The following is a 24,786-nucleotide window of genomic DNA, read 5'->3' as shown; positions in this document are numbered from 1 at the left end:
CGTGGTGCCGTACTGCTGGAGTTCAACAATGAAGCGACGAAAGCAGGGTTTAGAGCCAGACCATTTTGATTTGTGTATATGAAACTTCCCAAGTATAATCTTGTGATGTCATAGGGTTCAAAATCTGGAGCTGCTCCATAGACACTGAATGTGAGACTAATTTTGTTTGTTTTCTTTTTTTAATAAATGATCTTTATTCTGTTGCAGCGTTCTCAGCTCTGAAACAGGAAATGTTGCCACATACTCAGAACATTCAGTGTCTATGGAGCAGCTCCAGACTTTGCTCTCTGTGACATCACTAATCTAGTTTTTGGATTTGGGAGAGTTGTTCATATTACTAATATTACTAATATTACTAGTTGCCTTTAATTTCACAGACAGAAGAAGCTGATAAACTGCTTTAAGATAAGATAGTTGTTGTTTTACTATTATGGTATTATAAGTGCTGTACTGGAGGAAGCAGAGATGTGGAGTAGAGAAATAGAGAATGTGACAAATGCTGCTTTAAAAGATTAGATCTAGATGCATCTCTTGAAACAATATAAAACATAAAACTATTAATTTATGCATTTATTTATTTATTTGTTACAACTAATTAGGTAAACCCATGCGTGTGTGTTCGTACTGAATACGTGTCTATTTTATTTATTTTTGTCTGTCTGGTTTTGTACGTTTACATCACTGTTACTGACGTTTGCGCTGACTTGTCTCATTATTTTCATTTGTACTTTTTGGTTGTTATTTAAAAGTTTATACACAAACTGACTGTACTGTGTCAAAACTGTTAATACAAAGTTAAAAGTACAATTAAAAAAATCAACAAATAGAAAATAAAAACAATAGAAACGAATCATTTTTCTAAAAAAGAATGTGACAGCTACAAAGTTGAGCCAGCAGGTGGCGGTGATACTGCTGCTGCTGGTTAAACGACAGAAGAAGAAGAAGTTGGCGGAACCAGGAAGTGGTTGTCAACAGTGGCCTCTCAGTTTGTATCCTGGTAGAGAACAACATTATTTTATCTTCTGAGGCAGTTTATGTGTAAAGTGTGTCACGGTTACCGGGTGTTGATGAGTGTGTTTCGGTGACAGCCCTCCAGCAGCAGCGGTCGTTGTATTTACAGCGTCTCTCGGTCCAACATGGCGGCGGTAGACGTGGAGGATGAGAGCATTCTGGCGTCGATCTTTAAGGACAGCTTCCCGGACAGCTGGAGGGACAACCCGGACTTCGCGGCCTACCTGTCCGAGCTCAGCTCCTTCGGGGTGGAGAAGCTGAGCCGGGAGCCGGAGCGGCTGGCGGAGGAGCGGGCTCAGATCCTGCAGCAGACCCGGGAGCTGGCCTTCTCCAACTACCAGACCTTCATCCGAACCGCCGACTGCACCGAGCACATCTACCGGGACTTCGGCCGGGTGGAGAGCAGCGTGTCCCGGCTGCTGGACAAGCTGCCCGGCTTCGGCGAGAGATGCAGGTGAGTGAGGCTGAGAGCCGGGTCATGGACCGGTAACATCCCCGGGACCCCAGACCCGCAGGAACCAGTATCAGAATACACGTCATCAAGTACCAGGATCAGGTTTACTTTTATTAAGATTAGATTAGATCTAACTACCCAGCAGGATGAGAATTTCATGGTATGATAATAGTCTCGATATTACACAAATATAATCATTACTATCATCAGTTACAAAAACCTCTGAAGCTCCAGTGTGGAGGATTTAGACGGATATATAGTCAGAGATGAAATATAATATAATGGTTGCGTTTTCTTTATAATCAGCTGAAAATGAGCCTCATTGTGTTTTTGTCACCTCAGAGTGAGACATTTATATCTACATACTATGGAGCGGGTCCGCGTCTCGGGAGATCACCATATTTCTACAGTAGCCCAGAATGGACAAACCAAACACTGACTCTAAATAGAGACATTCATGTTTTCATCAGATCCCAGAGGCTCACTGAGGATGAGGGAACGATGAATACAACTGGCTGATAATCAACATTAAAAGACTCAGAAACAGGAAGTTAAGAAATGTCATCAGTACATCCTCACACGCTAAATATCTGTACTTGTCTGCACCTTAGAAGTAGCCCCCGCCATTTTGTTGTATATGTAGCATCCTTTTGTTCCTGTGCAATGATAATAAAGGCTTTCTATTCTATTTTATTCTACAAGCTCTGGACTCGTCGGGCTCCGTTTTATCCAGGTCTCAGAATTGGTCGTAATACTGGTGTTCTTGGCGTGAACACATCCTGTAGGTGTGTGTCTGTTTGTGTTTAGGGGCTTCATGAAGGAGGCGGAGGACATCGGAGCCAGTCGACGGATGAACAGCCTCACGTTGAACCGTCACACTGAGATCCTGGAGATCCTGGAGATCCCGCAGCTCATGGACACCTGCGTCCGCAACGGATACTACGAGGAGGCTCTGGAGCTGGCGGCGTACGTTAAAAGGCTGGAGAAGAAGCACTCTTCGCTTCCCGTCATCCAGGTGAGTCCAGGTCAACATGACATGAGAAGCTTCTTCCTGACGGCGGGATTTATTGGAACTGTTTTTGTTTGAGACGTGACCAAAATGATTCATTGACGATCACAACAGCTGCTGATTAACTCTCTGATACGTGTTCTCGTATTTTCAGGGAATCGTGCGTGAAGTGCGTCAGTCGACTCAGCTGATGCTCAACCAGCTGCTCCAGCAGCTGCGCAGCAATTCGCAGCTTCCCGTCTGCCTGCGTGTGATTGGCTACCTGCGCAGGATGGACGTGTTCACGGAGGCGGAGCTTCGGGTGAAGTTCCTGCAGGCTCGAGGCACCTGGCTGCACTCCATCCTCGCCGCTATCTCTGAGGATGACCCCTACTTCCACATCACCAAAACCATCGAGGCCTGCAGAGTCCACCTGTTCGACATCATCACCCAGTACAGAGCCATCTTCTCTGATGAGGACCCGCTGGTGCCTCCCGCAGGCGGCCAGGTGGCGGTGAACGAGTCTGCCATCTTCCACGGCTGGGTGGTGCAGAAGGTGGCCGAGTTCCTGGAGACGCTAGAGAGGGACCTGCAGCGGGGCGTGGGGGGCCGCCTGGACTCCCTGCTGGGTCAGTGCATGTACTTCGGTCTGTCCTTCAGCAGGGTGGGGGCGGACTTCCGCGGCCAGCTGGCGCCCATGTTCCAGCGCGTAGCGGCGGAGACGTTCCGCAGGGCCGTGCAGGAGGCAGTGGACAAGTTCCAGGAGGACATGAACCTGTATACGCTCATCGCCCTGCCCTCGGTGCTCGGAGGGACCATCCCCCCCGTGGCCCCCAGCACCCAGCCCGGCACCCTGCAGCCCCCCATGTCCCTGCTGGACTTCCAGCCGCTGGCCTGCTTCCTCAACAACATCCTGACTGCCTTCAACGACCTGCGGCTCTGCTGCCCCATCGGACTCGCTCAGGACGTCACCACGAGCCTCGAGGACGCCCTCAAGATGGTGAGCAGCTGTTCTAACAAAATACACAAGTTCCTGTCATGTGACCAGGCTCTGGCGTGTTGAGTGTTGTCGGTCTTGTTTCCTGTCAGGTGACCCGTCAGATTTTGGTGTTTCACCGTGCCGAGGAGTCGGCGTTCAGCAGCAGAGAGAAGGAGCTTTTTGTTCAGTTCTGCAGTTCGTACGCTGAAGACCTGCTGCCGTTCCTCAACCGCTGCCTGCAGGTCCTGTTTCCTCCGGCTCAGCTCGCGCTCATCCTCGGTGAGAAACAAACATCCTGTTCCTCCTGTTTGTTTGTTTAAAGGGACCGCGTGTTTATCTGTTACTCACCGGGCGTTACCTTGAATTTGTGAAGAAACTGTTTTCCTCTCTGATAAACATCAGTAGAGCATTAAAAGCTTAATCATGGTCACTATGTTTTTGTCCAACACTTTGATACCGTGAGATAAACACTTCAGTCTGAAGGTGGCGCCCTTCTCAGAGTGTAAACAGATGTCTGAAGCCATTCTTTGTTTCTCTGCAGGAGTTCCTCCGACTCAGCTGCACAAATACGGCAATCTGGGCTGCATCGACCTCGCCGCCATCCTGGAGCCTCTGGAGTTCGTGCTCCCACAGAGAGAGATATTAGCACCGCCACCGCCAGCCTCAGCGGCGCCAGAGCTTGACATCGCCTCTGAACTGAGCAGCCTGACGTTTGAGACGCAGCTCAAAGAACCAGCAACAGGTCAGGACCTCACAGAGGAGGCAGGAAGTCCCGCCCTGACGCCGCCCCCCTCTGGTCTCAGAGACCCTGAAGAGCGAGATGAGGAGACGATACAGGATGAAGACTTTTCTCTGGAGTGACGGACAGAAGGACTGAAATAATGTGTGAGGACTTCTCTGTGGGCTGTTGGTCTGAATGATGAATCACTATGGACTCTGGGAACTGGTGACGGACATCTTGTCTCTGTGGACACTTTAATGATAATTTAATAAACAGTCGTTTCTCTAACTGTCCCGACTCTTACTGAAAGATGACGGTGACTATTGTCTGATCAAACATCAGCAAGCGCTCAGAGTGAAAACAGACAACATTAAAAACATGACAGTGTCTCTGCTTAATAGTCGATTTATTGAATGATTTTTAAGCTAATAAACAAAATCTTTGATGGTTCTCAGATGTGAGAAGTTGCTGCTCTACTTGTCCTCACATTATACCTGAAACACTTTGGGTCAGACAGAAGGAGAGATTCAGGAACGTCACCTCAGACTCGGCACTTCTGGCAATTTAAGAACCAAATGATTAATCAAGAAAACTGACAGATCGATAATTAAATTAATCTCTTTGAATGGCAGCTGTGGTCTGTTCTCTGTATTTCTACTGTTCACCTCATCATCGACATGAAAAATAAAATGATATACTGTACAGTAAAACGGTAGAAATGATTTTTGTTTCTATCGTCAGTTAAGACTCGCCGTGCCGCGCCAGAGACTAAAGACTGGAAGCAGAAGGGAACTGTTAGCCTAGCTTAGCATAAAGACTGGAAGCAGAGGGAGCCTGTTAGCCTAGCTTAGCATAAAGACTGGAAGCAGAGGGAAATTGTTAGCCTAGCTTAGCACAAAGACAGTTCCTTAACAGGTTTAAGGGATTATCTGAGAATCATAAATGTGTCTTTATATTGAAATAATGACGTCACTGAACATGAGCAGCTGAAGTTTGAACATTTATTGGGCAGAATATAAAGATAATATTGAAACACACTCAGAGGGGATTTGATAACATGATAACTTATTAAAGAGAGAATCTGCTGGTTTTGTATTTAAAGGACCATTCCACAGTTTCTGTGTTCTGTACCTTCATCATGTGGGACTCAGATACACTGAAGCTCCTGTATGTTCCTTTAGTTTAACATCAAACACCTGTGATGATGATGATGTCATGAGTCCACACGTCCTTCAGCTCTTCACTTCTTCTTGATGAACTTGCTGCGTGTGGCGTTGGGGTTGGCTCGCCTCCTGCCGCCGCCACACTGGCTGTCTCTGATCTGCAGGTTGGCTGCTCGACTGTAGACGTCGTTCTGGCAGAAAGGCGACGCTCCGGCCACGTAGTCGGGGTTGAAGACGTCCGTCTTCTGACGAGCTTTACGGGAGAGTCTCTGCTGAGGGAAATGCTGGTCCTCCACCAGCTGAGGGTTGGAACTGTGTTTCCCTCCTTGAGGCAGCGGCAGAGAGTGCTGCAACACACAACATGACACCACACCACACATCAGACACGACACAATACAGCTGCTAAGTTCAGACTATCAGGACACATAGGGTGTGTTTTTTGATGTGTGTGTGTGTGTGTGTGTCCTGTGTGTATAGTTTGATGTGTGTGTGTGTGTGTGTCCTGTGTGTATAGTTTGATGTGTGTGTGTGTGTGTCCTGTGTGTATAGTTTGATGTGTGTGTGTGTGTGTGTGTGTCCTGTGTGTATAGTTTGATGTGTGTGTGTGTGTGTGTGTGTGTCCTGTGTGTATAGTTTGATGTGTGTGTGTGTGTCTCACCCTCAGCCCTTTGGGGTTCAGCACTTTGGGGTTTTTGGAGAAGTGCATCTGCTTGCTGCCGTCCTGATTGATGGTCACGGCCACTTTCTTCAGTGTCTGGTTCCCACAGTGAGGACAGAACACTTTGTTCATGTTGCTCGTTGTCCTGAAATTTAAACACGCTCAGCTTTAAATCAACATCTGACCAGAGACACACTTGATCCTCACAGCTCTGTTGAACTGATCTCAGTCCTGCACTCGTCACTCCGTCTGTTTCCATGACATCAGAGAAAATGGATGCATATAAAATCCCTGTAAACATGTCAGTGTGAGTGAAATGTTCCTGCAGTGAACTTGTCACAGTGGGACTAACACACCCAGATCATGTGACTCCTGCATGTATACAGTCAGTCAGACCCAAACTGGCCGAGGCGCTCTGAGCATGCTCCACAGTTTCCGCCCCGGGCTTTGACCCTGAAGTCCAATAGCATTAAATGTGTAAGAGAAGAAGAAGCCGGTAACAACATGGAGAAATCTACATCCAGAGCCGTGACTTTTTGGACGCACCAAATGTACAGAGCTGTAAAGTTGTCCACCATGGTAGCAGTTAGCTGCTAGCTAACCGTAGCTAACTTGTTTGTCCATTGTTTGGTCTGTGACGTAATAGGTCAACAGGAAAAAGGTCCAATACTAACAAGCTGAAAGGGGGCATATCTCCACCTATCGTAGAGGAGTCGCACATACTTGGCTCAATAAATGGATTCCCCTCCCGTGCTTGTATACTGGGACAAGGACAGTAGGCCAGTTAGATGTCCTCGTCCAGCTGGGACTGGAGCTCCACTTCACTGTTATCATGGAAACGTACTGAGTGTCACATTTGACACTGCCGTCAAATCACAGTGGAGGAGGGGCGGGACAAACAGCCGACCACAAAGACCAAGTGTCACATCTGACATGTACAACAATGGAGGAGAAATATGTTCATACTCTGCAGGCTGTATATTAAAGGGAAATTTCGGTTTATTTCAACCTGTCTCCTGTCGTCCTAAATTTGTTTAGTGACTAGTGACATAAAAATAATAGTTAGCATGTTAGCCATTAGCCTAGATACAGCCGGGGCGCATAGTAGCATCAGACCTGTTAAAACGTAAGTGAACGGGCAACCTTCAAGTGCAAAGTTAGTCCACTAAACAAGCTTTTTTTCCACAAAGACCGCCTCATATCGTTAGGATAAATGTCAGAGAACATATAGAAAACGACATGTAAATGTGTTGTCTTACCTTACCGGTGTGCTGCCATGTTTGTTTACCATCTAGCTCTGCTTTCCAAAGCGCGGCCGAAATATCGCGAGAACAAGCAGCAACAGCTGGAAGTCAGAACCGGACAGTAGCCTGAAAAGTTCATTCATTTATTTTATGAAAGATTTATAGAATAATGGCTGACTTTTTGCCAGACTTCGACTTTGTGGAGGAGGAATTTGATTTTGCAGAGTTTGATGGCCGCCCTTATTTATTTGAGCCAGAATACACTGACGAAGAGCTTTGTGAAACTGAAGAACGGAGGAGGAGAGAGAGAGAGGCACAACAGGTAGAGGACGAGAGAGGAGGAATGGCTGCTGCAAGGCTGCGTAGCTCTGGAGATTGGTGGTGTACCTGTGAATGCTGTGCCCCAGTGCCCACAGAAGAGGAATGCCTCTGTTGCAAGGAATGGGACCAGTTGCAGCCTTATTTTCAAGGTCTGGATGTGACCGAGGACGAGACACCTCCACCTGGAGTAGTATCCAGCTGGGCTTTATCTAGAGCTCGCCAGATATATTTCGGCCGCGCTTTGGAAAGCAGAGCTAGATGGATAAACAAACATGGCAGCACACCGGTAAGGTAAGACAACACGTTTACATGTCGTTTTCTATATGTTCTCTGACATTTATCCTAACGATATGAGGCAGTCTTTGTGGAAAAAAAGCTTGTTTAGTGGACTAACTTTGCACTTGAAGGTTGCCCGTTCACTTACGTTTTAACAGGTCTGACGCTACTATGCGCCCCGGCTGTATCTAGGCTAACGGCTAACATGCTAACTATTATTTTTATGTCACTAGTCACTTGAAACAAATTTAGGACGATAGGAGACAGGTTGAAATAAACCGAAATTTCCCTTTAATATATAGACACTGTGTTTGAGGCGGCTCATCAGGCTGAGTAATCAAATTTAAATTTAATTTTAATATTCTTAATAAAGGAATGTGTTTAATTTAATGGGATTTATTTATTTATTTTTCACTTTGATTCCGGATCAAGAATTGTAGAATGTTACTGGTGTTGGTATCGATGACTAAACCTGTGACGGTGAAACGTGTCGTACTCACTTGAAGCAGGCGTGACACCTCAGGATGTAGTTCCTCGCCTGTTTGATCAGCATCCCGTTAACAGACAGAACATGAAGTCCGATCTGAATGAGAACGTTCTGCAAACACAAGAGATCAGAGCTGAAATGATCAAGTCACTGATGAAGAGAGAATCTGTTGATGGAGACGTTAACTCTCTTCTTTGTCTGCTGTGAGACAAACTGGATGTTTTTGGGTTTGGACAAATGAAACAAGATATCTGAAGCCGTCGTGTTGAGCTTTGAGGAACTGGTCAAACATTCATCTGTAACCTGCTCATTAATACACATCATAATTTAACCTGTCAGCTCCGACAGGACGCTGCTCACAGACACAACACAACGTCCAGTTTATCAGTTTATCAACTTAACTTTGAATCCAGAGAGTAACTGTCACATTAACTGAGACAAATCTGAATTTGAAAAATCAGAGTACAAATTAAAAGAGATGAATTAAGCGTCAGACGTCTTTCCGTCTCGCCGCCTCCCGGTGACCTCACTGAAAGTTACCTGCATGGCGAAGTCAGTGGTCAGACATCCGACTTTGACGTCAGCAGGAGCCGTCCCATCAGCTGAGTCCATCTTCACCTGTTTGATGTTACTGGGAGTGATCCATCCTCCTCCATCATCATCATCCTCCTCATCTTCGTCTTCAGGCTCGTTCTCTTTGTCCGCGTCGTCTGATTGGTCCTCTGACTCCTGCATCTGCGGTGATGTGTCCAACCTGCTCTCTGTTGTGGAGACGTCGTCCACTTTCTGAACACAAACAACATCAAAGGTCACCATGACAACCAATCAACAACTACCAGAGTCCAGAAGAGCCGACGTGTCTCCGCCCGGAGTTATGAAAACATTTAACGCTGACTCCACTGTCGGAGTCGCGTTTGCGTCCAGCTGATGTTTCGGAATCTCACCAGTAAATCCAGCAGGCTGTCGTCGATGGGCGGCAGCGGCTCTCTCCAGAAGTGGAAGTTGTTGAACTCGTCACTGTCGGCCGTCACAGCAGACTTCTGTGTGTCCGTCTGTTTCTGTGTGTCCGTCTGTTTCTGTGTGTCCGTCTGTTTCTGTGTGTTTGCTGAATTCAGAGCCTCGACAGGGTCCTGGAGGAACACCAACGACACAATGACATGAGCAGCAGTGAGCTGACAGCGTGGCGCTCTGAGTTAACTGTGTCAGTGTTTGTTTCTGTCTCCTGTCAGTCGAGCCTGGACGAGAGATGTTTTATAAAACCAGGTCTTGTGGATGAAAACATTTTTAAAAGGAGGGAAAAATATCTTTGGACACATGTAGACAGGTGTCGCTAGTAAACTAAGTCTGGACTGACTCTGACTTTACACACACACACACACACACACACACACACACTCACTCTCAGGCACTCTCACAGCTGATAAATGAGTTCCTGAAGTCCAGGTGGACCTGGACAGTCTGTCTCTGAGGACTCCTCACGCTCAGCCTGAGTAAGCTGCAGTGACGGAGGACAAACACGGAGCTCCTCTCTGGTGGTGAGCTCGTAGTTTGATGCATAGAGTTTAACAGTCGGTCCGACTCACCAGTAAATCCAGCAGGTCGCTGTCGATGGACGGCAGCGGCTCTCTCCAGAACAGGAAGCTGTTGAACTCGTCACTGTTTGACGTCTCTGTCTCTCTCTGAGTCTGTGGGATGTCCACACTGTCCACACTGTCCACACGTTTCTGAGGGGACGAATGTTTCAGGGTTTATTACACATGCAGACACATTCTAGACTTTACTCTCCTGAGAGAAACAACGTACAGATGATCATTTAAAGCCCTGAAACACCAAGCTGACAGTCAGCCGCCGGTCAAAGTTGGGCCGTCTGTGAGCGTCTGCCACCCTCGCTGGTGTGGTGCCCCCACTGTTGGCCCTCATTGGCTTTTGCACAGTGGAGCCCATTAGACCTCCCTCTGACTGTGAGCTGAGCTCAGGTGAGGAGCAGAGCAGCGTCAGTGAGTAAAGGAGGAGCTAAAGTCCAGATGGAGGGAGACCAAACCAACTTGTTCCATCAGGTCAGATTATTTTTCTCTTCAGCAGAAACGTTTCCTGATGTTTTGTGTTATTGTTCACTGGCGCACGGTAAATATGCTCTGACTGTGTTGTTCATGTGCTAACTGGCTAACTAGCATCAAGACGCTCTTCCTGTTTCCATTTTTCAATGATGCATACAGACGACCGCCGTCTGCTGCTGTGGAGACTTATTTCCTCTCAGCAGGAGCAAAACATATGCGTTGGCCGTTGGCTTGGTGTGTTCATGCGCAAGAGGTGACGTAGCAGGGGGCTCGTCGCCGCTAGTTCCCCGACGTCGGTTTGGTGTGTGTGTGCTTTAAACAGATCTGTGACCCGTGTCTTACCTTGGAGGGGAAGTGGAATCCTGCAACATTAACAGGAGTCTCTGGGTGGCGCTGTGTGCTCTGAACGTTCACCTGAAACACAAAACGTTCAAATGTTACTGAGTCAACCAACTGAATCACGCTGCATTCACAGACAGTCGGGAGAAATCAGGTCAATCAATAACATGGGACTGTGTTAGCATAGCTTAGCATAGCTTAGCATAAATCCACTTCCACCTTCACTCTGCAGTCAGATGCCATTAATCCACCACAGAGAAAGAAGCAGCAGGTTATTCAGAGCATGGAGGACATGATGGGAGTGTCTGATGTGTTAATGTGAGGAAGGTTACAGCCTCCTCATCGTTCCACACGTCTCATGTCTCATGTTCTCAGCTCCTCAGTGACAGTAGCGTCTCAGGTACCTTGATCTCCGGCTCTTTCTTCAGGTGTTTGGAGCCGACGTGTTCCAGCTCCAGCTGATACGTCAGAGCCAAGACTTTGATGTCGGTGGCCGACAGACTCGGGTAGTCTCCGGTCTTCTTGGAGAACTCCGTCACTGAAACAGGAAACACAACGAGACACTGTTAGCAGGAGCCCAACACATGTAGCATCAGAACACACACCCAGGGTGATGTGTTCAGGGTCAGTTTACCCAGTCTGATGTGTTCAGGGTCAGTTTACCCAGTGTGATGTGTCAGGGTCAGTTTACCCAGGGTGATGTGTTCAGGGTCAATTTACCCAGTCTGATGTGTTCAGGGTCAATTTACCCAGTGTGATGTGTTCAGGGTCAATTTACCCAGTCTGATGTGTTCAGGGTCAATTTACCCAGTGTGATGCGTTCAGGGTCAGTTTACCCAGTGTGATGTGTTCAGGGTCAATTTACCCAGTCTGATGTGTTCAGGGTCAGTTTACCCAGTCTGATGCGTTCAGGGTCAGTTTACCCAGTCTGATGTGTTCAGGGTCAGTTTACCCAGTCTGATGTGTTCAGGGTCAATTTACCCAGTGTGATGCGTTCAGGGTCAGTTTACCCAGTCTGATGTGTTCAGGGTCAATTTACCCAGTCTGATGTGTTCAGGGTCAATTTACCCAGTGTGATGCGTTCAGGGTCAGTTTACCCAGTCTGATGTGTTCAGGGTCAATTTACCCAGTGTGATGCGTTCAGGGTCAGTTTACCCAGTCTGATGTGTTCAGGGTCAATTTACCCAGTCTGATGTGTTCAGGGTCAATTTACCCAGTGTGATGCGTTCAGGGTCAGTTTACCCAGTGTGATGTGTTCAGGGTCAATTTACCCAGTCTGATGTGTTCAGGGTCAGTTTACCCAGTCTGATGCGTTCAGGGTCAGTTTACCCAGTCTGATGTGTTCAGGGTCAGTTTACCCAGGGTGATGTGTCAGGGTCAATTTACCCAGTCTGATGTGTTCAGGGTCAATTTACCCAGTGTGATGCGTTCAGGGTCAGTTTACCCAGTGTGATGTGTTCAGGGTCAATTTACCCAGTCTGATGTGTTCAGGGTCAGTTCACCCAGTGTGATGCGTTCAGGGTCTGTTTACCCAGTGTGATGTGTTCAGGGTCAGTTTACCCAGTCTGATGTGTTCAGGGTCAGTTCACCCAGTGTGATGCGTTCAGGGTCAGTTTACCCAGTGTGATGTGTTCAGGGTCAGTTTACCCAGTCTGATGTGTTCAGGGTCAGTTTACCCAGTCTGATGTGTTCAGGGTCAGTTTACCCAGTCTGATGTGTTCAGGGTCAATTTACCCAGTGTGATGCATTCAGGGTCAGTTTACCCAGTCTGATGTGTTCAGGGTCAATTTACCCAGTCTGATGTGTTCAGGGTCAATTTACCCAGTGTGATGCGTTCAGGGTCAGTTTACCCAGTCTGATGTGTTCAGGGTCAATTTACCCAGTGTGATGCGTTCAGGGTCAGTTTACCCAGTCTGATGTGTTCAGGGTCAATTTACCCAGTCTGATGTGTTCAGGGTCAATTTACCCAGTGTGATGCGTTCAGGGTCAGTTTACCCAGTCTGATGCGTTCAGGGTCAGTTTACCCAGTCTGATGTGTTCAGGGTCAGTTTACCCAGGGTGATGTGTCAGGGTCAATTTACCCAGTCTGATGTGTTCAGGGTCAATTTACCCAGTGTGATGCGTTCAGGGTCAGTTTACCCAGTGTGATGTGTTCAGGGTCAATTTACCCAGTCTGATGTGTTCAGGGTCAGTTCACCCAGTGTGATGCGTTCAGGGTCTGTTTACCCAGTGTGATGTGTTCAGGGTCAGTTTACCCAGTCTGATGTGTTCAGGGTCAGTTCACCCAGTGTGATGCGTTCAGGGTCAGTTTACCCAGTGTGATGTGTTCAGGGTCAGTTTAGTTTACCCTGTGTAATGCGTTCAGGGTCAGTTTACCCAGTGTGATGTGTTCAGGGTCAGTTTAGTTTACCCAGTGTGATGTGTTCAGGGTCAATTTACCCAGTCTGATGTGTTCAGGGTCAATTTACCCAGTGTGATGTGTTCAGGGTCAATTTACCCAGTCTGATGTGTTCAGGGTCAATTTACCCAGTGTGATGCGTTCAGGGTCAGTTTACCCAGTGTGATGTGTTCAGGGTCAATTTACCCAGTCTGATGTGTTCAGGGTCAGTTTACCCAGTCTGATGCGTTCAGGGTCAGTTTACCCAGTCTGATGTGTTCAGGATCAGTTTACCCAGCGTGATGTGTTCAGGGTCAGTTTAGTTTACCCAGGGTGATGCGTTCAGGGTCTGTTTACCCAGCGTGATGTGTTCAGGGTCAGTTTAGTTTACCCAGGGTGATGTGTTCAGGGTCAGTTTACCCAGCGTGATGTGTTCAGGGTCAATTTACCCAGTCTGATGTGTTCAGGGTCAGTTTACCCAGCGTGATGTGTTCAGGGTCAGTTTACCCAGTCTGATGTGTTCAGGGTCAGTTTACCCAGTCTGATGTGTTCAGGGTCAATTTACCCAGTCTGATGTGTTCAGGGTCAGTTCACCCAGTGTGATGCGTTCAGGGTCAGTTTACCCAGTGTGATGTGTTCAGGGTCAATTTACCCAGTGTGATGCGTTCAGGGTCAGTTTACCCAGTGTGATGTGTTCAGGGTCAGTTCACCCAGTGTGATGCGTTCAGGGTCAGTTTACCCAGTGTGATGTGTTCAGGGTCAGTTCACCCAGTGTGATGCGTTCAGGGTCAGTTTACCCAGTCTGATGTGTTCAGGGTCAATTTACCCAGTGTGATGCGTTCAGGGTCTGTTTACCCAGTGTGATGTGTTCAGGGTCAGTTTACCCAGTCTGATGTGTTCAGGGTCAGTTCACCCAGTGTGATGCGTTCAGGGTCAGTTTACCCAGTGTGATGTGTTCAGGGTCAGTTTAGTTTACCCAGTGTGATGTGTTCAGGGTCAGTTTACCCAGTCTGATGTGTTCAGGGTCAGTTCACCCAGTGTGATGCATTCAGGGTCAGTTTACCCAGTCTGATGTGTTCAGGGTCAGTTTACCCAGCGTGATGTGTTCAGGGTCAGTTTAGTTTACCCAGGGTGATGTGTTCAGGGTCAATTTACCCAGTCTGATGTGTTCAGGGTCAGTTCACCCAGTCTGATGTGTTCAGGGTCAGTTTACCCAGTCTGATGTGTTCAGGGTCAGTTCACCCAGTCTGATGTGTTCAGGGTCAATTTACCCAGTCTGATGTGTTCAGGGTCAGTTCACCCAGTCTGATGTGTTCAGGGTCAGTTCACCCAGTGTGATGCGTTCGGGGTCAGTTTACCCAGTCTGATGTGTTCAGGATGCGGTTCTTTGAAGTTGAGCTGGTACGGCAGGAAGGCCAGACTCCTCCTGGTTGGTTTGTCTCTGATCTCGTCCACCACATCTCTCAGTGTGTAGATGTTCCTGCCGATCTCCTGAAACACAAATCACAACAACTAACTGTAAAATAATCCCAAATCACTTTCATCATCAGGAGCGAACCTTCACAGGTGAACAGATACGACAACCCTGATTCCAGAAAAGTCTGGACGCTGCGTTAAACGTAATTTAAAACAAAATGCAATCATTTGTAAATATTTATTAACCTTAATGTTACTGAGTTCAGTCCAGAGATGTTTAATGTGCGAAGTGAAACTTTGGGGTTTTTTGTGTAATAAAAAATACAACTGTATCGTGTATAAACTGCACATAAACTCATAGAATGTATAAATTATGTTAATATATGTTTGTCAGCTGAGGGCCCTGAACGTCACAGCCGTTAGTTTCTCTCCGGTCTCTGACGGAAACCACCGACAGTCACGCGCTCACTCACGGATCGTTACTTTTATAAAAAGATTACTTTTCGGTTCAAACATGAATTAATGAACACATGAATAAAGTCTGACCTGTAGAGGAGCTTTCTTTAAAAACGCTCCTGCGTCTGCGACAACATGCTCCACTAGGGAAGGCGCCATCTTGGATCTATGAGACAGAGATGTGATGCGTTCATGAACTCCTGACTTTAAACACCTGTAAAGATATACATATATTTTATTATTTTCATAGTTTATTTTGTGGTTTAAATGTCGGAATGATTTGCCAATAATTTGTTTTTGATTGATGTTTGTTGTTTAGAATCATATTTGTATTTTATTTATAGTTTTATGAGTTTATGTTTTTACGTTCTTTTCATCAATAAAGTAAATTATTTTATTTTGGTTTTATTTTTTCTTGATTGTGAATATTGTTTTAGTTCTATTTATTTCTGACATGTATCTTTGCTCTACACTCCCACACCAACATGTCTGTAAAATAACAGCAGACTCATTTTATATTATTCTCAACATGTGGAGTTTATAACCATGTTTTTTTCCCCATAATTCGTAATTTATTCCCTGTCATTGATTTTTTTTAGAAGCGCTGTTGTCATTGTTTTGTTGAATTACAGAAATTAATTTTAAAAAAGTGTAATATTTAGGCACATATTTTAGTGTAAATTATGTGTGACGCTAAGATGTTTAAATTCATATTAAGTTCTTCTTTTTATCTTCATTTCAGTCTTCATTTCATCTTTTATATTTGAACAAAGAATTGCAAAACATGTTTTTGTCGTTACTATTAATATTTAAGCTGTAGAATTATGAGTTGTCAATAAGCAGCTGTTGATTTAAAGTATTTTCAGCTTTTTTTTTAATTTTTAGATTAATTTAAAAGAAAAGGAAAAATACGCGTGACACATGCAAACATACATGTTAAAAAAGTTGTAACTATAAATATGATGAAACAACATAAATTAAATTAAACAAATAAATTATTAAGTACACAAACATCTACAAACACATATAACATAGCAGGAGTAACATATATTTTTATATAAATAGAAAAGGCCCACCGTCTTCATATTTTCACGGGAATCATCGCTTTGATTTAATATTTCCATTTCTTCCAGGGGGTCTTGAACGCAGCGTCACGCCTCTTCACGGTCACGTGACGTTTTGTTGACGGTAGAGGACGAAGGGAAGATGGCGGCCCGCTGGAGCAGTGAGAATGTGGTGGTGGAGTTTCGGGATGCCCAGGTATGTGCGCCCGAAAGCTCCGGTGGGATCAAAGGGACGGACAGGTGAACAGGTGGAGGGGAGTTTAAGGGCGTCAGGAAAAGTGAAACACAGTCAAAGTCTACAGCGCCACACTTTATTTTACTTTGACTCATTAATGTTTGATCTGCAGCAGTTAATCGATCATATGTTCATATTCAGATGATCGGAAGGAGTTAAAAACATGTTCCGGTCACAGCTTCGTCCTGAAAGTCAGAGCAGCAGGTCAGAGAGAAGTTATTGATCATAGAGGAGATACATAATCAATAGATCAGAGATGATTCATTATTAAATAGAAGTTACTTTAAGATCTTTAATGTGGTGAAGTTTAGTGGAGAAATGTGACCAAGTCTCAGTTTGAGGTTCTTCACTGGAGTTGTTTTTTCTTTACTTCAGCTCCACCACATTAATCTGAAGCTTCAGTTTCCCGACAGATTCAAACACATCACGAGTTCATGAATAAATTAAACCATCAGTCCATTAAAGTTTACAGATGATTAATATAAATATATCTGGGTGATTTAAATTGTTTTCAGTGTTCACTTAAGTTGTATTTATATAAAGTCCAATTTCATCAATCACCTTAAAACTTTACGAAAACCTAAATATTTAAAGATTAAAGATAACCTCTTCTGGAAACTCAACTTAATGTATAAAACTTAAAACTAACCCTTTCTGAAAACAACAACAACAAACATAAACAAAATATATAAAAACTAAACTTAATATATTTTTATATTATATTATATTTTATATTAAACAACATGCACCTCCCTCTGCTCTCAGACCGTCACAGCAGAGAAGATTACATTCCCCAAAAAACTTTAACGTGGATAAAAAGTATGAACTTTATGAAGAGCAGCTGAGGACAGATTCCTCCTCCAGGACAGACAGATGGACAGATGGACAGACAGATGGACAGATGGACAGATGGATGGACAGATGGACAGATGGACAGACAGATGGACAGATGGATGGACAGATGGACAGATGGACACATGGACAGGAGATGTCGTGTCCACAGAACAGATCAACATGATAAAATCACAGTAAAGATCAGGGCTGTCAAACTCACAAATAGCCCAGTTTGATCTAAAGGGGCCGGACCAGTAAAACCATTTCATAATAACCTGTAAATAACAAATCCTTCAAATATTTATTTTGTTTAGTGGAAAGATTCTGAGAACGTTCATCCATCTACAAAACTAATGATCAACAGCTGCGATATCCTCAGAAAAGTCTGTGCACATTCAGTCAGTCGACTCCTCACTGTCATCACACGTTTTCATGATTCCCCACAAAAGTTGAAGCTGTTAAAGAAGTAGATTAAATCATCTGCTGCCTTATGAACCATTTACAGTCTGACATGTTGTCAGCGCCTCAGCAAATACAGATTCTTTGTACTGAAGCTGCTGATAAACAATATTTTTTAATATCTTTAAATCTGACCACAGGAAGTATCGTTGTTTTATCAGAGAGCTGTGCTCTGGTCGAGGTGAGACGCCTCCGAGGCAGCATTTTACATCAAGTATCTACTCAAAAAAAAAAAAAAATGAATAAATGTTGTCGTATAAATCAAAGAATGAAGAGTGTGATGGGGCTGAACATTTAAACTGTCTCTGCTGCTGCTCTGTTTTATCATCACTGTGGAAAGTTGGTTCATTTTACCTGTTTAAATTCAGGCCAGTATGGTGCGTTCAGGGAAAACGAGTCAGACTGATGATTTACATCGTTCTACAAACAGTCAGCTGATCAGAGAAAAATATCTGAGGTCATTTTAGAAACACAGTTTATTTTCACACTTTAGATTGTTTCAGACTCTCTTCTTCAGTTACACTGTACACGTTTATTAAAGTATTTTAAAATATGTTTGTCATTTTTTCTGGTGTCTTTTTCCTCATTGTATTTCCTCTGAAAGTTTCTAATTGTTGTTCACCAAACAAGACAGATTCCTCTAAAGTGAAAACCTGATTCTGATTTAAGAGCCACGTTGAAAAGATCCAAGTGTTTATAAAACAAACAAATATCCTCGAAATCATTATTATGTTTTTCAGACTCCTAAATATTTAAATTTTTGTATCAGTCAGATTTGATTTTAGTCGACAGACTCAAAAGGAAAGAAAAGAAAGTAATGAGCAGTTAAGGTAAGATAAGGTAAACTTTATTGTCCCCTAAGGGAAATTCATCTTGGGCACAGTGCTACAGTACATTATTTTCAGATCAGCTGTTTTCTTTTTCTTCTTCTGTGTTTTCAGGCCACCGCCATGTCAGTGGACTGCCTGGGCTCACACGCTGTACTGTCCGGGTAAGTACCTGAACGCACCACAGTTCTTCACTGACTGAGCGTTAGTTTTCACCTGCTGAGGATGAACACCTGCTCTGTGGAGGAGACTCTTCTCAGCGTCACTTCCTGTTTTAAATATTGTCCAGGCGGCGTTTCCTGTACATGGTGAACCTCGAGGCTCCGTCTGAGCCGCCGCGCAAAATTGGGCGACAGAGTAAATGGGACGTGGGGACGGTCCAGTGGAACCCTCACAGGTCAGAGTCCCACGTCTTCGCCGCCTCGGTGAGTTCTGCTCCTAAAACACACACACACACACACACACACACACACACACAATAAACCCAGCTGAAATACTTTCTGTGTGTTTCTGAGTGTGTGTGTGTGTGTGTGTGTGTGTCTTCAGAGTAACCAGCGTGTGGATCTGTACTCGTGGCGTGACGGCTGTGGAGAAGTTCACACCTCTCTGCAGGGACACACTCGGGTCATCAGGTAACAGCATCAAACGCACCTCTGTCTGGACTCTGTGATGTGTTCACTGACTCTGTGGTGTGTTCACAGACTGTGTGGTATGTTCACTGACTCTCTGTGGTGTGTTCACAGACTCTGTTCACTGACTGTGGTGTGTTCACTGACTCTGTTATGTGTTCACTGACTGTGGTGTGTTCACTGACTCTGTGGTATGTTCACTGACTCAGTGGTGTGTTCACTGACTCTGTGATGTGTTCACTGACTCTCAGTGGTGTGTTCACTGACTCTGTGGTGTGTTCACTGACTCTGGTATGCTCACTGACTGTGGTGTGTTCACTGACTCTGTGGTGTGTTCACTGACTCTCTGTGGTGTGTTCACTGACTGTGATGTGTTCACTGACTCTGTGGTGTGTTCACTGACTGTGGCGTGTTTACTGACTCTGTTATGTGTGTACTTACTCTCTGTGATGTGTTCACTGACTCTGGTATGTTCCATGACTCTGTGGTGTGTTCACTGACTCTGGTATGTTCACTGCCTCTGTGATGTGTTCACTGACTCTGTGGTGTGTTCACTGACTCTGTGGTGTGTTCACTGACTGTGGTGTGTTCACTGACTCTGTAATGTGTTCACTGCCTCTGTGGTGTGTTCACTGACTCTGTGGTGTGTTCACTGCCTCTGTGATGTGTTCACTGACTCTGTGGTGTGTTCACTGACTCTGGTATGTTCACAGACTCTGTGGTGTGTTCACTGACTCTGTGGTGTGTTCACTGACTCTGTGGTGTGTTCACTGACTCTGGTATGTTCACTGACTCTGTGATGTGTTCACTGACTCTGTGGTGTGTTCACTGACTCATCGATGTGTATACTGACTGTGATGTGTTCACTGATTCTGTGGTGTGTTCACTGACTCATCGATGTGTATACTGACTGTGATGTGTTCACTGATTCTGTGGTGTGTTCACTGACTCTGTGTTGTGTTCACTGCCTCTCTGTAATCCTCAGCGATCTGGACTGGTCCTGGTTTGAACCAGAGTTCCTGGTCACCAGCTCAGTGGACACCTACATTTACATCTGGGACACCAGGTCAGAGCAGATTATTGATTCATGACATGTAATAAATATTCACTAAATATTTTGACCTGTTTGGAGCTGATCACAGATCAGATAAATAATTTATCTTATCACAGTTATATTGATCTGAAACTCGCTGAGCTCTGACGTTGTCTTGCTAGGAAAAATAAAGAAGCTGCAGAGAGCTCTCAAGTTACAATTTGGGTTTTTTATTTCATTTTAATTTAGATTTTTTTTACTTTTTATCTTATTTTAGTTTTAAAATAACTTTTCTGTTCTTGTTAAGTTTTAGTTTTCAGAGTGTGTCAGTTTTAGTTTAGTTTTTCAGAAAGGGTTAGTTTTAATTTTATACATTTATTTAATTTTCAAAAAGGTTACGTTTTTAAATATATTAAGTTTAGTTAGTTTTTAGATATTTAGTTATTTTAGAACAGTTTAGTTTTAGTTTTTCAGGAGAGTTAGTTGTTGTTTTCTCTTCGTTTAGTGTCACAAAGGTTTATCGAAATATAGGCCGTCTTCTTTTTACAGTCCTGATATTTTATAGCTAAAAATCCAACACTGAAATTAATTTATGTTCATTTTTAATTTATGTTTTATTAGTTTTAATCTTAATGACTCAGCAGCAGCTGTTTGTTGTCCAGTTTTCAGTCGCTCTGTTTGACTCCACAGAGACACTCGGAAACCGACGGTGGTGCTGTCAGCTGTCGGTGAGTATTTAAAGGGACAGACCGTCTTTTAGTTTTATTCCAGTGAAATGTTTTACGTGTCGTCCGTCTGTTTTTCTTCTGTCTCCGTCCACACACTGATGGATGATGTGGAAATTAAAGACTGAAACATTAGTCAGCATGTTTTCTGAACGTTCACACCTGTTCTTCCTCTCTGAGCTGACACTCTTCTCTTCATCCCGTCTTCTCCGTCTCTCTCGTCTCCAGCCGGAGCGTCTCAGGTGAAGTGGAACAGGAAGAACCAGTACCTGCTGGCGTCCAGTCACGACGGAGACGTTCGGATCTGGGATAAAAGAGTGAGCAGCCACAGTGTGAAGCTGCAGTCAGCTGTTTGTGACGTCACATCAGTGGTGTCAGTGTTTGTGTGATTCTCTCTGAACAGAAGCCGAACACGGCGGCGGAGTACGTGGCAGCTCACCTGTCGAAGATCCACGGCCTCGACTGGCATCCAGACAACGAGTTCATCCTCGCCACGTCGAGCCAGGACAACTCAGTGAGGGTGAGGAACACAAACGCACCGTTGTTTCTACAGGCAGGTGATTAAACCTGGAGGGAGAGAGACCCAAACAGGAAACGCTGGATGACCAAAAGAAAACAGGTCCAAATGTTGAGCCCTGACACCTTGTCATGTTACGGTACACGTGGCTTTAACATGAAGGATATGTGTGAGGTCATGGCTGAAGATAAAGACAACAACTTGAAATCATCTCTGCTGTCAGTGTGTAACTTGTGTATTTTCTCTCTTGTTGTTTGTGTGTGTAGTTTTGGGATTACCGACAGCCCAGGAAGTACCTGAACATCCTGTCCTGTCAGGTGCCGGTGTGGAAGGCCAGGTACACGGTGAGAATCACGCATCGACCTTCATCACACATTTATAGTTATAGTTACAGCGACACACTGAACCATCACTCAGCTGTGTCGCTGTATCAGTGCTCACACTGTCTCCTGTCTCTGTCTCCTGTCTCTTGTCTCCCGTCTCTTGTCTCCCGTCTCCTGTCTCTTGTCTCCCGTGTCTCGACTCCTGTCTCTTGTCTCCTGTCTCTTGTCTCCTGTCTCCTGTTGCTGTCTCTTGTCTCTGTCTCTTGTCTCCTGTCTCCTGTCGCTGTCTCTTGTCTCCTGTCTCTCGACTCCTGTCTCTTGTCTCCTGTCTCTGTCTCTTGTCTCCTGTCGCTGTCTCTTGTCTCCCGTCTCTCGACTCCTGTCTCTTGTCTCCTGTCTCCTGTCGCTGTCTCTTGTCTCCCGTCTCCTGTCTCTTGTCGCTGTCTCTTGTCTCCCGTCTCTCGACTCCTGTCTCTTGTCTCCTGTCTCTGTCTCTTGTCTCCTGTCTCCTGTTGCTGTCTCTTGTCTCTGTCTCTTGTCTCCTGTCTCCTGTCGCTGTCTCTTGTCTCCTGTCTCCTGTCTCTCGACTCCTGTCTCTGCCTCTTGTCTCCTGTCACTGTCTCTTGTCTCCTGTCGCTGTCTCGTCTCCCGTCTCTCGACTCCTGTCTCTTGTCTCCTGTTGCTGTCTCTTGTCTCTGTCTCTTGTCTCCTGTTGCTGTCTCTTGTCTCCTGTCTCCTGTCTCTCGACTCCTGTCTCTGCCTCTTGTCTCCTGTCACTGTCTCTTGTCTCCTGTCTCTGTCTCTTGTCTCCCGTCTTCCGTCTCTTGTCTCTGTCTCCTGTCTCTTGTCTCCTGTCTCCTGTCTCTCGACTCCTGTCTCTTGTCTCCTGTCTCTGTCTCTTGTCTCCCGTCTCCTGTCTCTTGTCGCTGTCTCTTGTCTCCCGTCTCTCGATTCCTGTCTCTTGTCTCCTGTCTCTTGTCTCCTGTCTCCTGTTGCTGTCTCTTGTCTCTGTCTCTTGTCTCCTGTCTCCTGTCGCTGTCTCTTGTCTCCTGTCTCCTGTCTCTCGACTCCTGTCTCTTGTCTCCTGTCTCTGTCTCTTGTCTCCTGTCGCTGTCTCTTGTCTCCCATCTCTCGACTCCTGTCTCTTGTCTCCTGTTGCTGTCTCTTGTCTCTGTCTCTTGTCTCCTGTTGCTGTCTCTTGTCTCCTGTCTCCTGTCTCTCGACTCCTGTCTCTGCCTCTTGTCTCCTGTCACTGTCTCTTGTCTCCTGTCTCTGTCTCTTGTCTCCCGTCTTCCGTCTCTTGTCTCTGTCTCCCGTCTCCCGTCTCTTGTCTCCTGTCTCTTGTGTCCTGTCTCTTGTGTCCTGTCTCTGTCTGTCTCGCCATCAGCCGTTCTCTAACGGTCTGGTCACAGTGATGGTTCCTCAGCTGAGACGAGAGAACAGTCTGTTGCTGTGGAGCACGCTCGACCTCAACAGTCCCGTTCACGCCTTCGTCGGACACGATGACGTGGTGCTGGAGTTCCAGTGGAGGCCTCAGAAAGAAGGTGACCAATCACACGCTGAGATTTAGAACCTTCAGGTCTTAGCTCAGCTTCAGCGTCCTCCAAACACAGACAGGATTTACAAAGAGCGTCGATGAAAACAAAGTTTCTGAAAGATGTTTTTTTTTCCTCTCCTGGGGAAAATCAGCTGTTTGTTGTTGTTTACTGTGTTTGTTTGTTTCAGGCTCGAAGGATTACCAGCTGGTCACATGGTCCAGAGATCAGACTCTGAGGATATGGAGGGTGGATCCTCAGCTGCAGAAGGTGGAATATTTTTCAGACTTTTTATCAGTTTTTGGGACATTTTGATTAATATTTTTTTGATATTTTAATTATATTTTCAGACTGTGTGTCGTTGTTGTTGTTGTTGTTGTTGTTGTTGTGCAGCTGTGTGTCAGTGACTTGGTGGAGGACCTGATGGAGGGGATGTCTCTCACCATGGAGTCGGAGAAGTCTCTGTCGTCTCAGGAGCCCGACAGTCAATACGGCGTCGGCGTTGCTGCTGAAAACCTGCAGGGTGAGAAAAACCTTGAGTCAGAGTTCTGGTTAAAGACGTGAAACTCTGCAGACTGAACGACTTCCCATAAAACCAGTGATTAACTGTAATAAATAACTGTTATTATTATTTTGACCGAAACTGTCAAAATCACATGTGAGTACGTTGGCAACAGCACAGCGTAAAGACAGTATGTTGTCCTCTTACTGTGAGTGTGGTTGTTTCTGTCCTCCCTCCATCCTGTCGTCTGTCCTGTCTGTCCTGTCTGTCCTCTCTCCATCCTGTCGTCTGTCCTGTCTGTCCTCTCTCCATCCTGTCGTCTGTCCTGTCGTCCCTCAGATCAGGACGGCGCTCTGAGCTCGGCGGTGGGTTCAGGTGTCCCTCAGACTCTGCAGCAGGAGTTCTCTCTGGTCAACCTGCAGATCAGAAACGTCAACGTGGAGGTGAGACTGGAACATCTATGATCATCAGGCTGATCTGCAGCTTCTTCTTCTTCTGTCTCTTTTTCCACAGCAACTTCCTGTTTTCAAAACCTCTGATTCTCAGACTTTTTATAATCGCCTGTAAATCACTTCAGAAGGAAAACTTTATTTAACTGAGTATAATTCCATGACCACGGTGTGTTCAGTGACATCAGACTGAGCTGTGTTGTTTTGTGCAGATGGACGCGTTGAACCGCAGCTGCGTGGTGTCGGCTCACTTCGGCAGCCATCAGGTTCATCTGGTGGTCAAGTTCCCCGCCCAGTATCCAAACAACGCCGCGCCCACCTTCCAGTTCGTCTCCCCGACGACCATCCCCTCCGCCACCAAGACCAAGATCCAGAAGGTACCATCGACCCTGAACGCACCATGGCACACAAAAAATTATGGAAGAAGGAAGCTGCCAAAACAAAAACAAAAAAGATGATAAAGAAAGACTAAATACAGATATTTAAACATCAATAAATACATTAAAATATTTTTTTCTAAAAGCAAAAAAACATTTAAAAATCAATAAAAATGAAATAGAAAAGTAAATAAAGACAGAAACTACCAGAGAAATATTAAGTTATACCAGTTACTGCTTAATTTGCTTTATTTATTCAATATATTTAATGGCATATTAATTCAGCAGGTCATTTACTTATTTTTTATTTAAGCAGTTTCTGCTGCTGAA

General features: G+C 45.3%; 3 protein-coding genes and 1 long non-coding RNA gene across 5 annotated transcripts in view; 2 read left to right on the top strand and 2 right to left on the bottom strand.

Moving 5' to 3' along the window:
- The first annotated feature begins 941 nt into the window (after positions 1 to 941).
- cog8 (component of oligomeric golgi complex 8) lies at positions 942 to 4,441 on the top strand. The gene is made up of 5 exons (XM_033620086.2): positions 942 to 1,465; positions 2,273 to 2,480; positions 2,629 to 3,453; positions 3,543 to 3,711; positions 3,974 to 4,441. Exons 1-5 carry the CDS (start codon positions 1,137 to 1,139, stop codon positions 4,291 to 4,293), a joined length of 1,851 nt encoding a protein of 616 aa, XP_033475977.2. The 5' UTR covers positions 942 to 1,136; the 3' UTR covers positions 4,294 to 4,441.
- Positions 4,442 to 4,543: 102 nt separating this feature from the next.
- nob1 (NIN1 (RPN12) binding protein 1 homolog) lies at positions 4,544 to 15,116 on the bottom strand. The gene is made up of 10 exons (XM_033620099.2): positions 15,038 to 15,116; positions 14,434 to 14,566; positions 11,103 to 11,236; positions 10,702 to 10,773; positions 9,886 to 10,026; positions 9,247 to 9,432; positions 8,843 to 9,088; positions 8,316 to 8,413; positions 5,975 to 6,119; positions 4,544 to 5,663 (listed from the first exon to the last, which is right to left on the bottom strand). The coding sequence occupies exons 1-10, from the start codon at positions 15,104 to 15,106 to the stop codon at positions 5,394 to 5,396; spliced, it is 1,494 nt and encodes a 497-aa protein (XP_033475990.2). The 5' UTR covers positions 15,107 to 15,116; the 3' UTR covers positions 4,544 to 5,393.
- A 1,009-nt stretch (positions 15,117 to 16,125) lies between these two features.
- wdr59 (WD repeat domain 59) overlaps positions 16,126 to 24,786 on the top strand; it is a 21,811-nt gene continuing 13,150 nt past the window's right edge. For both annotated transcript variants that reach the window (XM_033620019.2, XM_033620010.2), the window contains exons 1-14: positions 16,126 to 16,207; positions 18,481 to 18,530; positions 18,656 to 18,791; positions 18,913 to 18,998; positions 19,981 to 20,061; positions 20,719 to 20,756; positions 20,982 to 21,070; positions 21,157 to 21,273; positions 21,537 to 21,614; positions 22,981 to 23,137; positions 23,319 to 23,398; positions 23,522 to 23,651; positions 23,970 to 24,073; positions 24,292 to 24,456. In XM_033620019.2, coding sequence (XP_033475910.1) covers positions 16,154 to 16,207; positions 18,481 to 18,530; positions 18,656 to 18,791; positions 18,913 to 18,998; positions 19,981 to 20,061; positions 20,719 to 20,756; positions 20,982 to 21,070; positions 21,157 to 21,273; positions 21,537 to 21,614; positions 22,981 to 23,137; positions 23,319 to 23,398; positions 23,522 to 23,651; positions 23,970 to 24,073; positions 24,292 to 24,456 — 1,365 coding nt within the window. In that variant the 5' untranslated portion in view covers positions 16,126 to 16,153. The remainder of the gene's footprint in view (positions 16,208 to 18,480; positions 18,531 to 18,655; positions 18,792 to 18,912; positions 18,999 to 19,980; positions 20,062 to 20,718; positions 20,757 to 20,981; positions 21,071 to 21,156; positions 21,274 to 21,536; positions 21,615 to 22,980; positions 23,138 to 23,318; positions 23,399 to 23,521; positions 23,652 to 23,969; positions 24,074 to 24,291; positions 24,457 to 24,786) is intronic.
- Positions 17,996 to 23,975, bottom strand: LOC144465087 (uncharacterized). Its single transcript, XR_013492433.1, has 5 exons — positions 23,838 to 23,975; positions 23,572 to 23,644; positions 21,193 to 21,320; positions 20,916 to 21,057; positions 17,996 to 18,804 (listed from the first exon to the last, which is right to left on the bottom strand). It is a non-coding gene; the product is annotated as an uncharacterized LOC144465087 (long non-coding RNA).

The sequence above is a fragment of the Epinephelus lanceolatus genome, chromosome 2, assembly GCF_041903045.1.
Source record: "Epinephelus lanceolatus isolate andai-2023 chromosome 2, ASM4190304v1, whole genome shotgun sequence".
Classification (NCBI taxonomy): Eukaryota; Metazoa; Chordata; class Actinopteri; order Perciformes; family Serranidae; genus Epinephelus; species Epinephelus lanceolatus.
The sequence above is the reverse complement of the archived record's forward strand: the minus strand, read 5'-3'. Positions and strand labels throughout refer to the sequence as shown.

Bases quoted from the DNA above. Each gene is read 5' to 3' on its own strand.
- cog8 (XM_033620086.2), top strand. From the start codon at position 1,137: ATGGCGGCGGTAGACGTGGAGGATGAGAGCATTCTGGCGTCGATCTTT. The intron at 2,481-2,628 runs GTGAGTCCAGGT...TCGTATTTTCAG, and splicing joins CTTCGCTTCCCGTCATCCAG to GGAATCGTGCGTGAAGTGCG. The intron at 3,454-3,542 runs GTGAGCAGCTGT...GTTTCCTGTCAG, and splicing joins TCGAGGACGCCCTCAAGATG to GTGACCCGTCAGATTTTGGT.
- nob1 (XM_033620099.2), bottom strand. From the start codon at position 15,106: ATGGCGCCTTCCCTAGTGGAGCATGTTGTCGCAGACGCAGGAGCGTTT. The intron at 11,237-14,433 runs GTAAACTGACCC...TTCCTGTTTCAG, and splicing joins TCCTGAACACATCAGACTGG to TGACGGAGTTCTCCAAGAAG. The intron at 9,089-9,246 runs GTGAGATTCCGA...GTTTGTGTTCAG, and splicing joins ACAGCCTGCTGGATTTACTG to AAAGTGGACGACGTCTCCAC.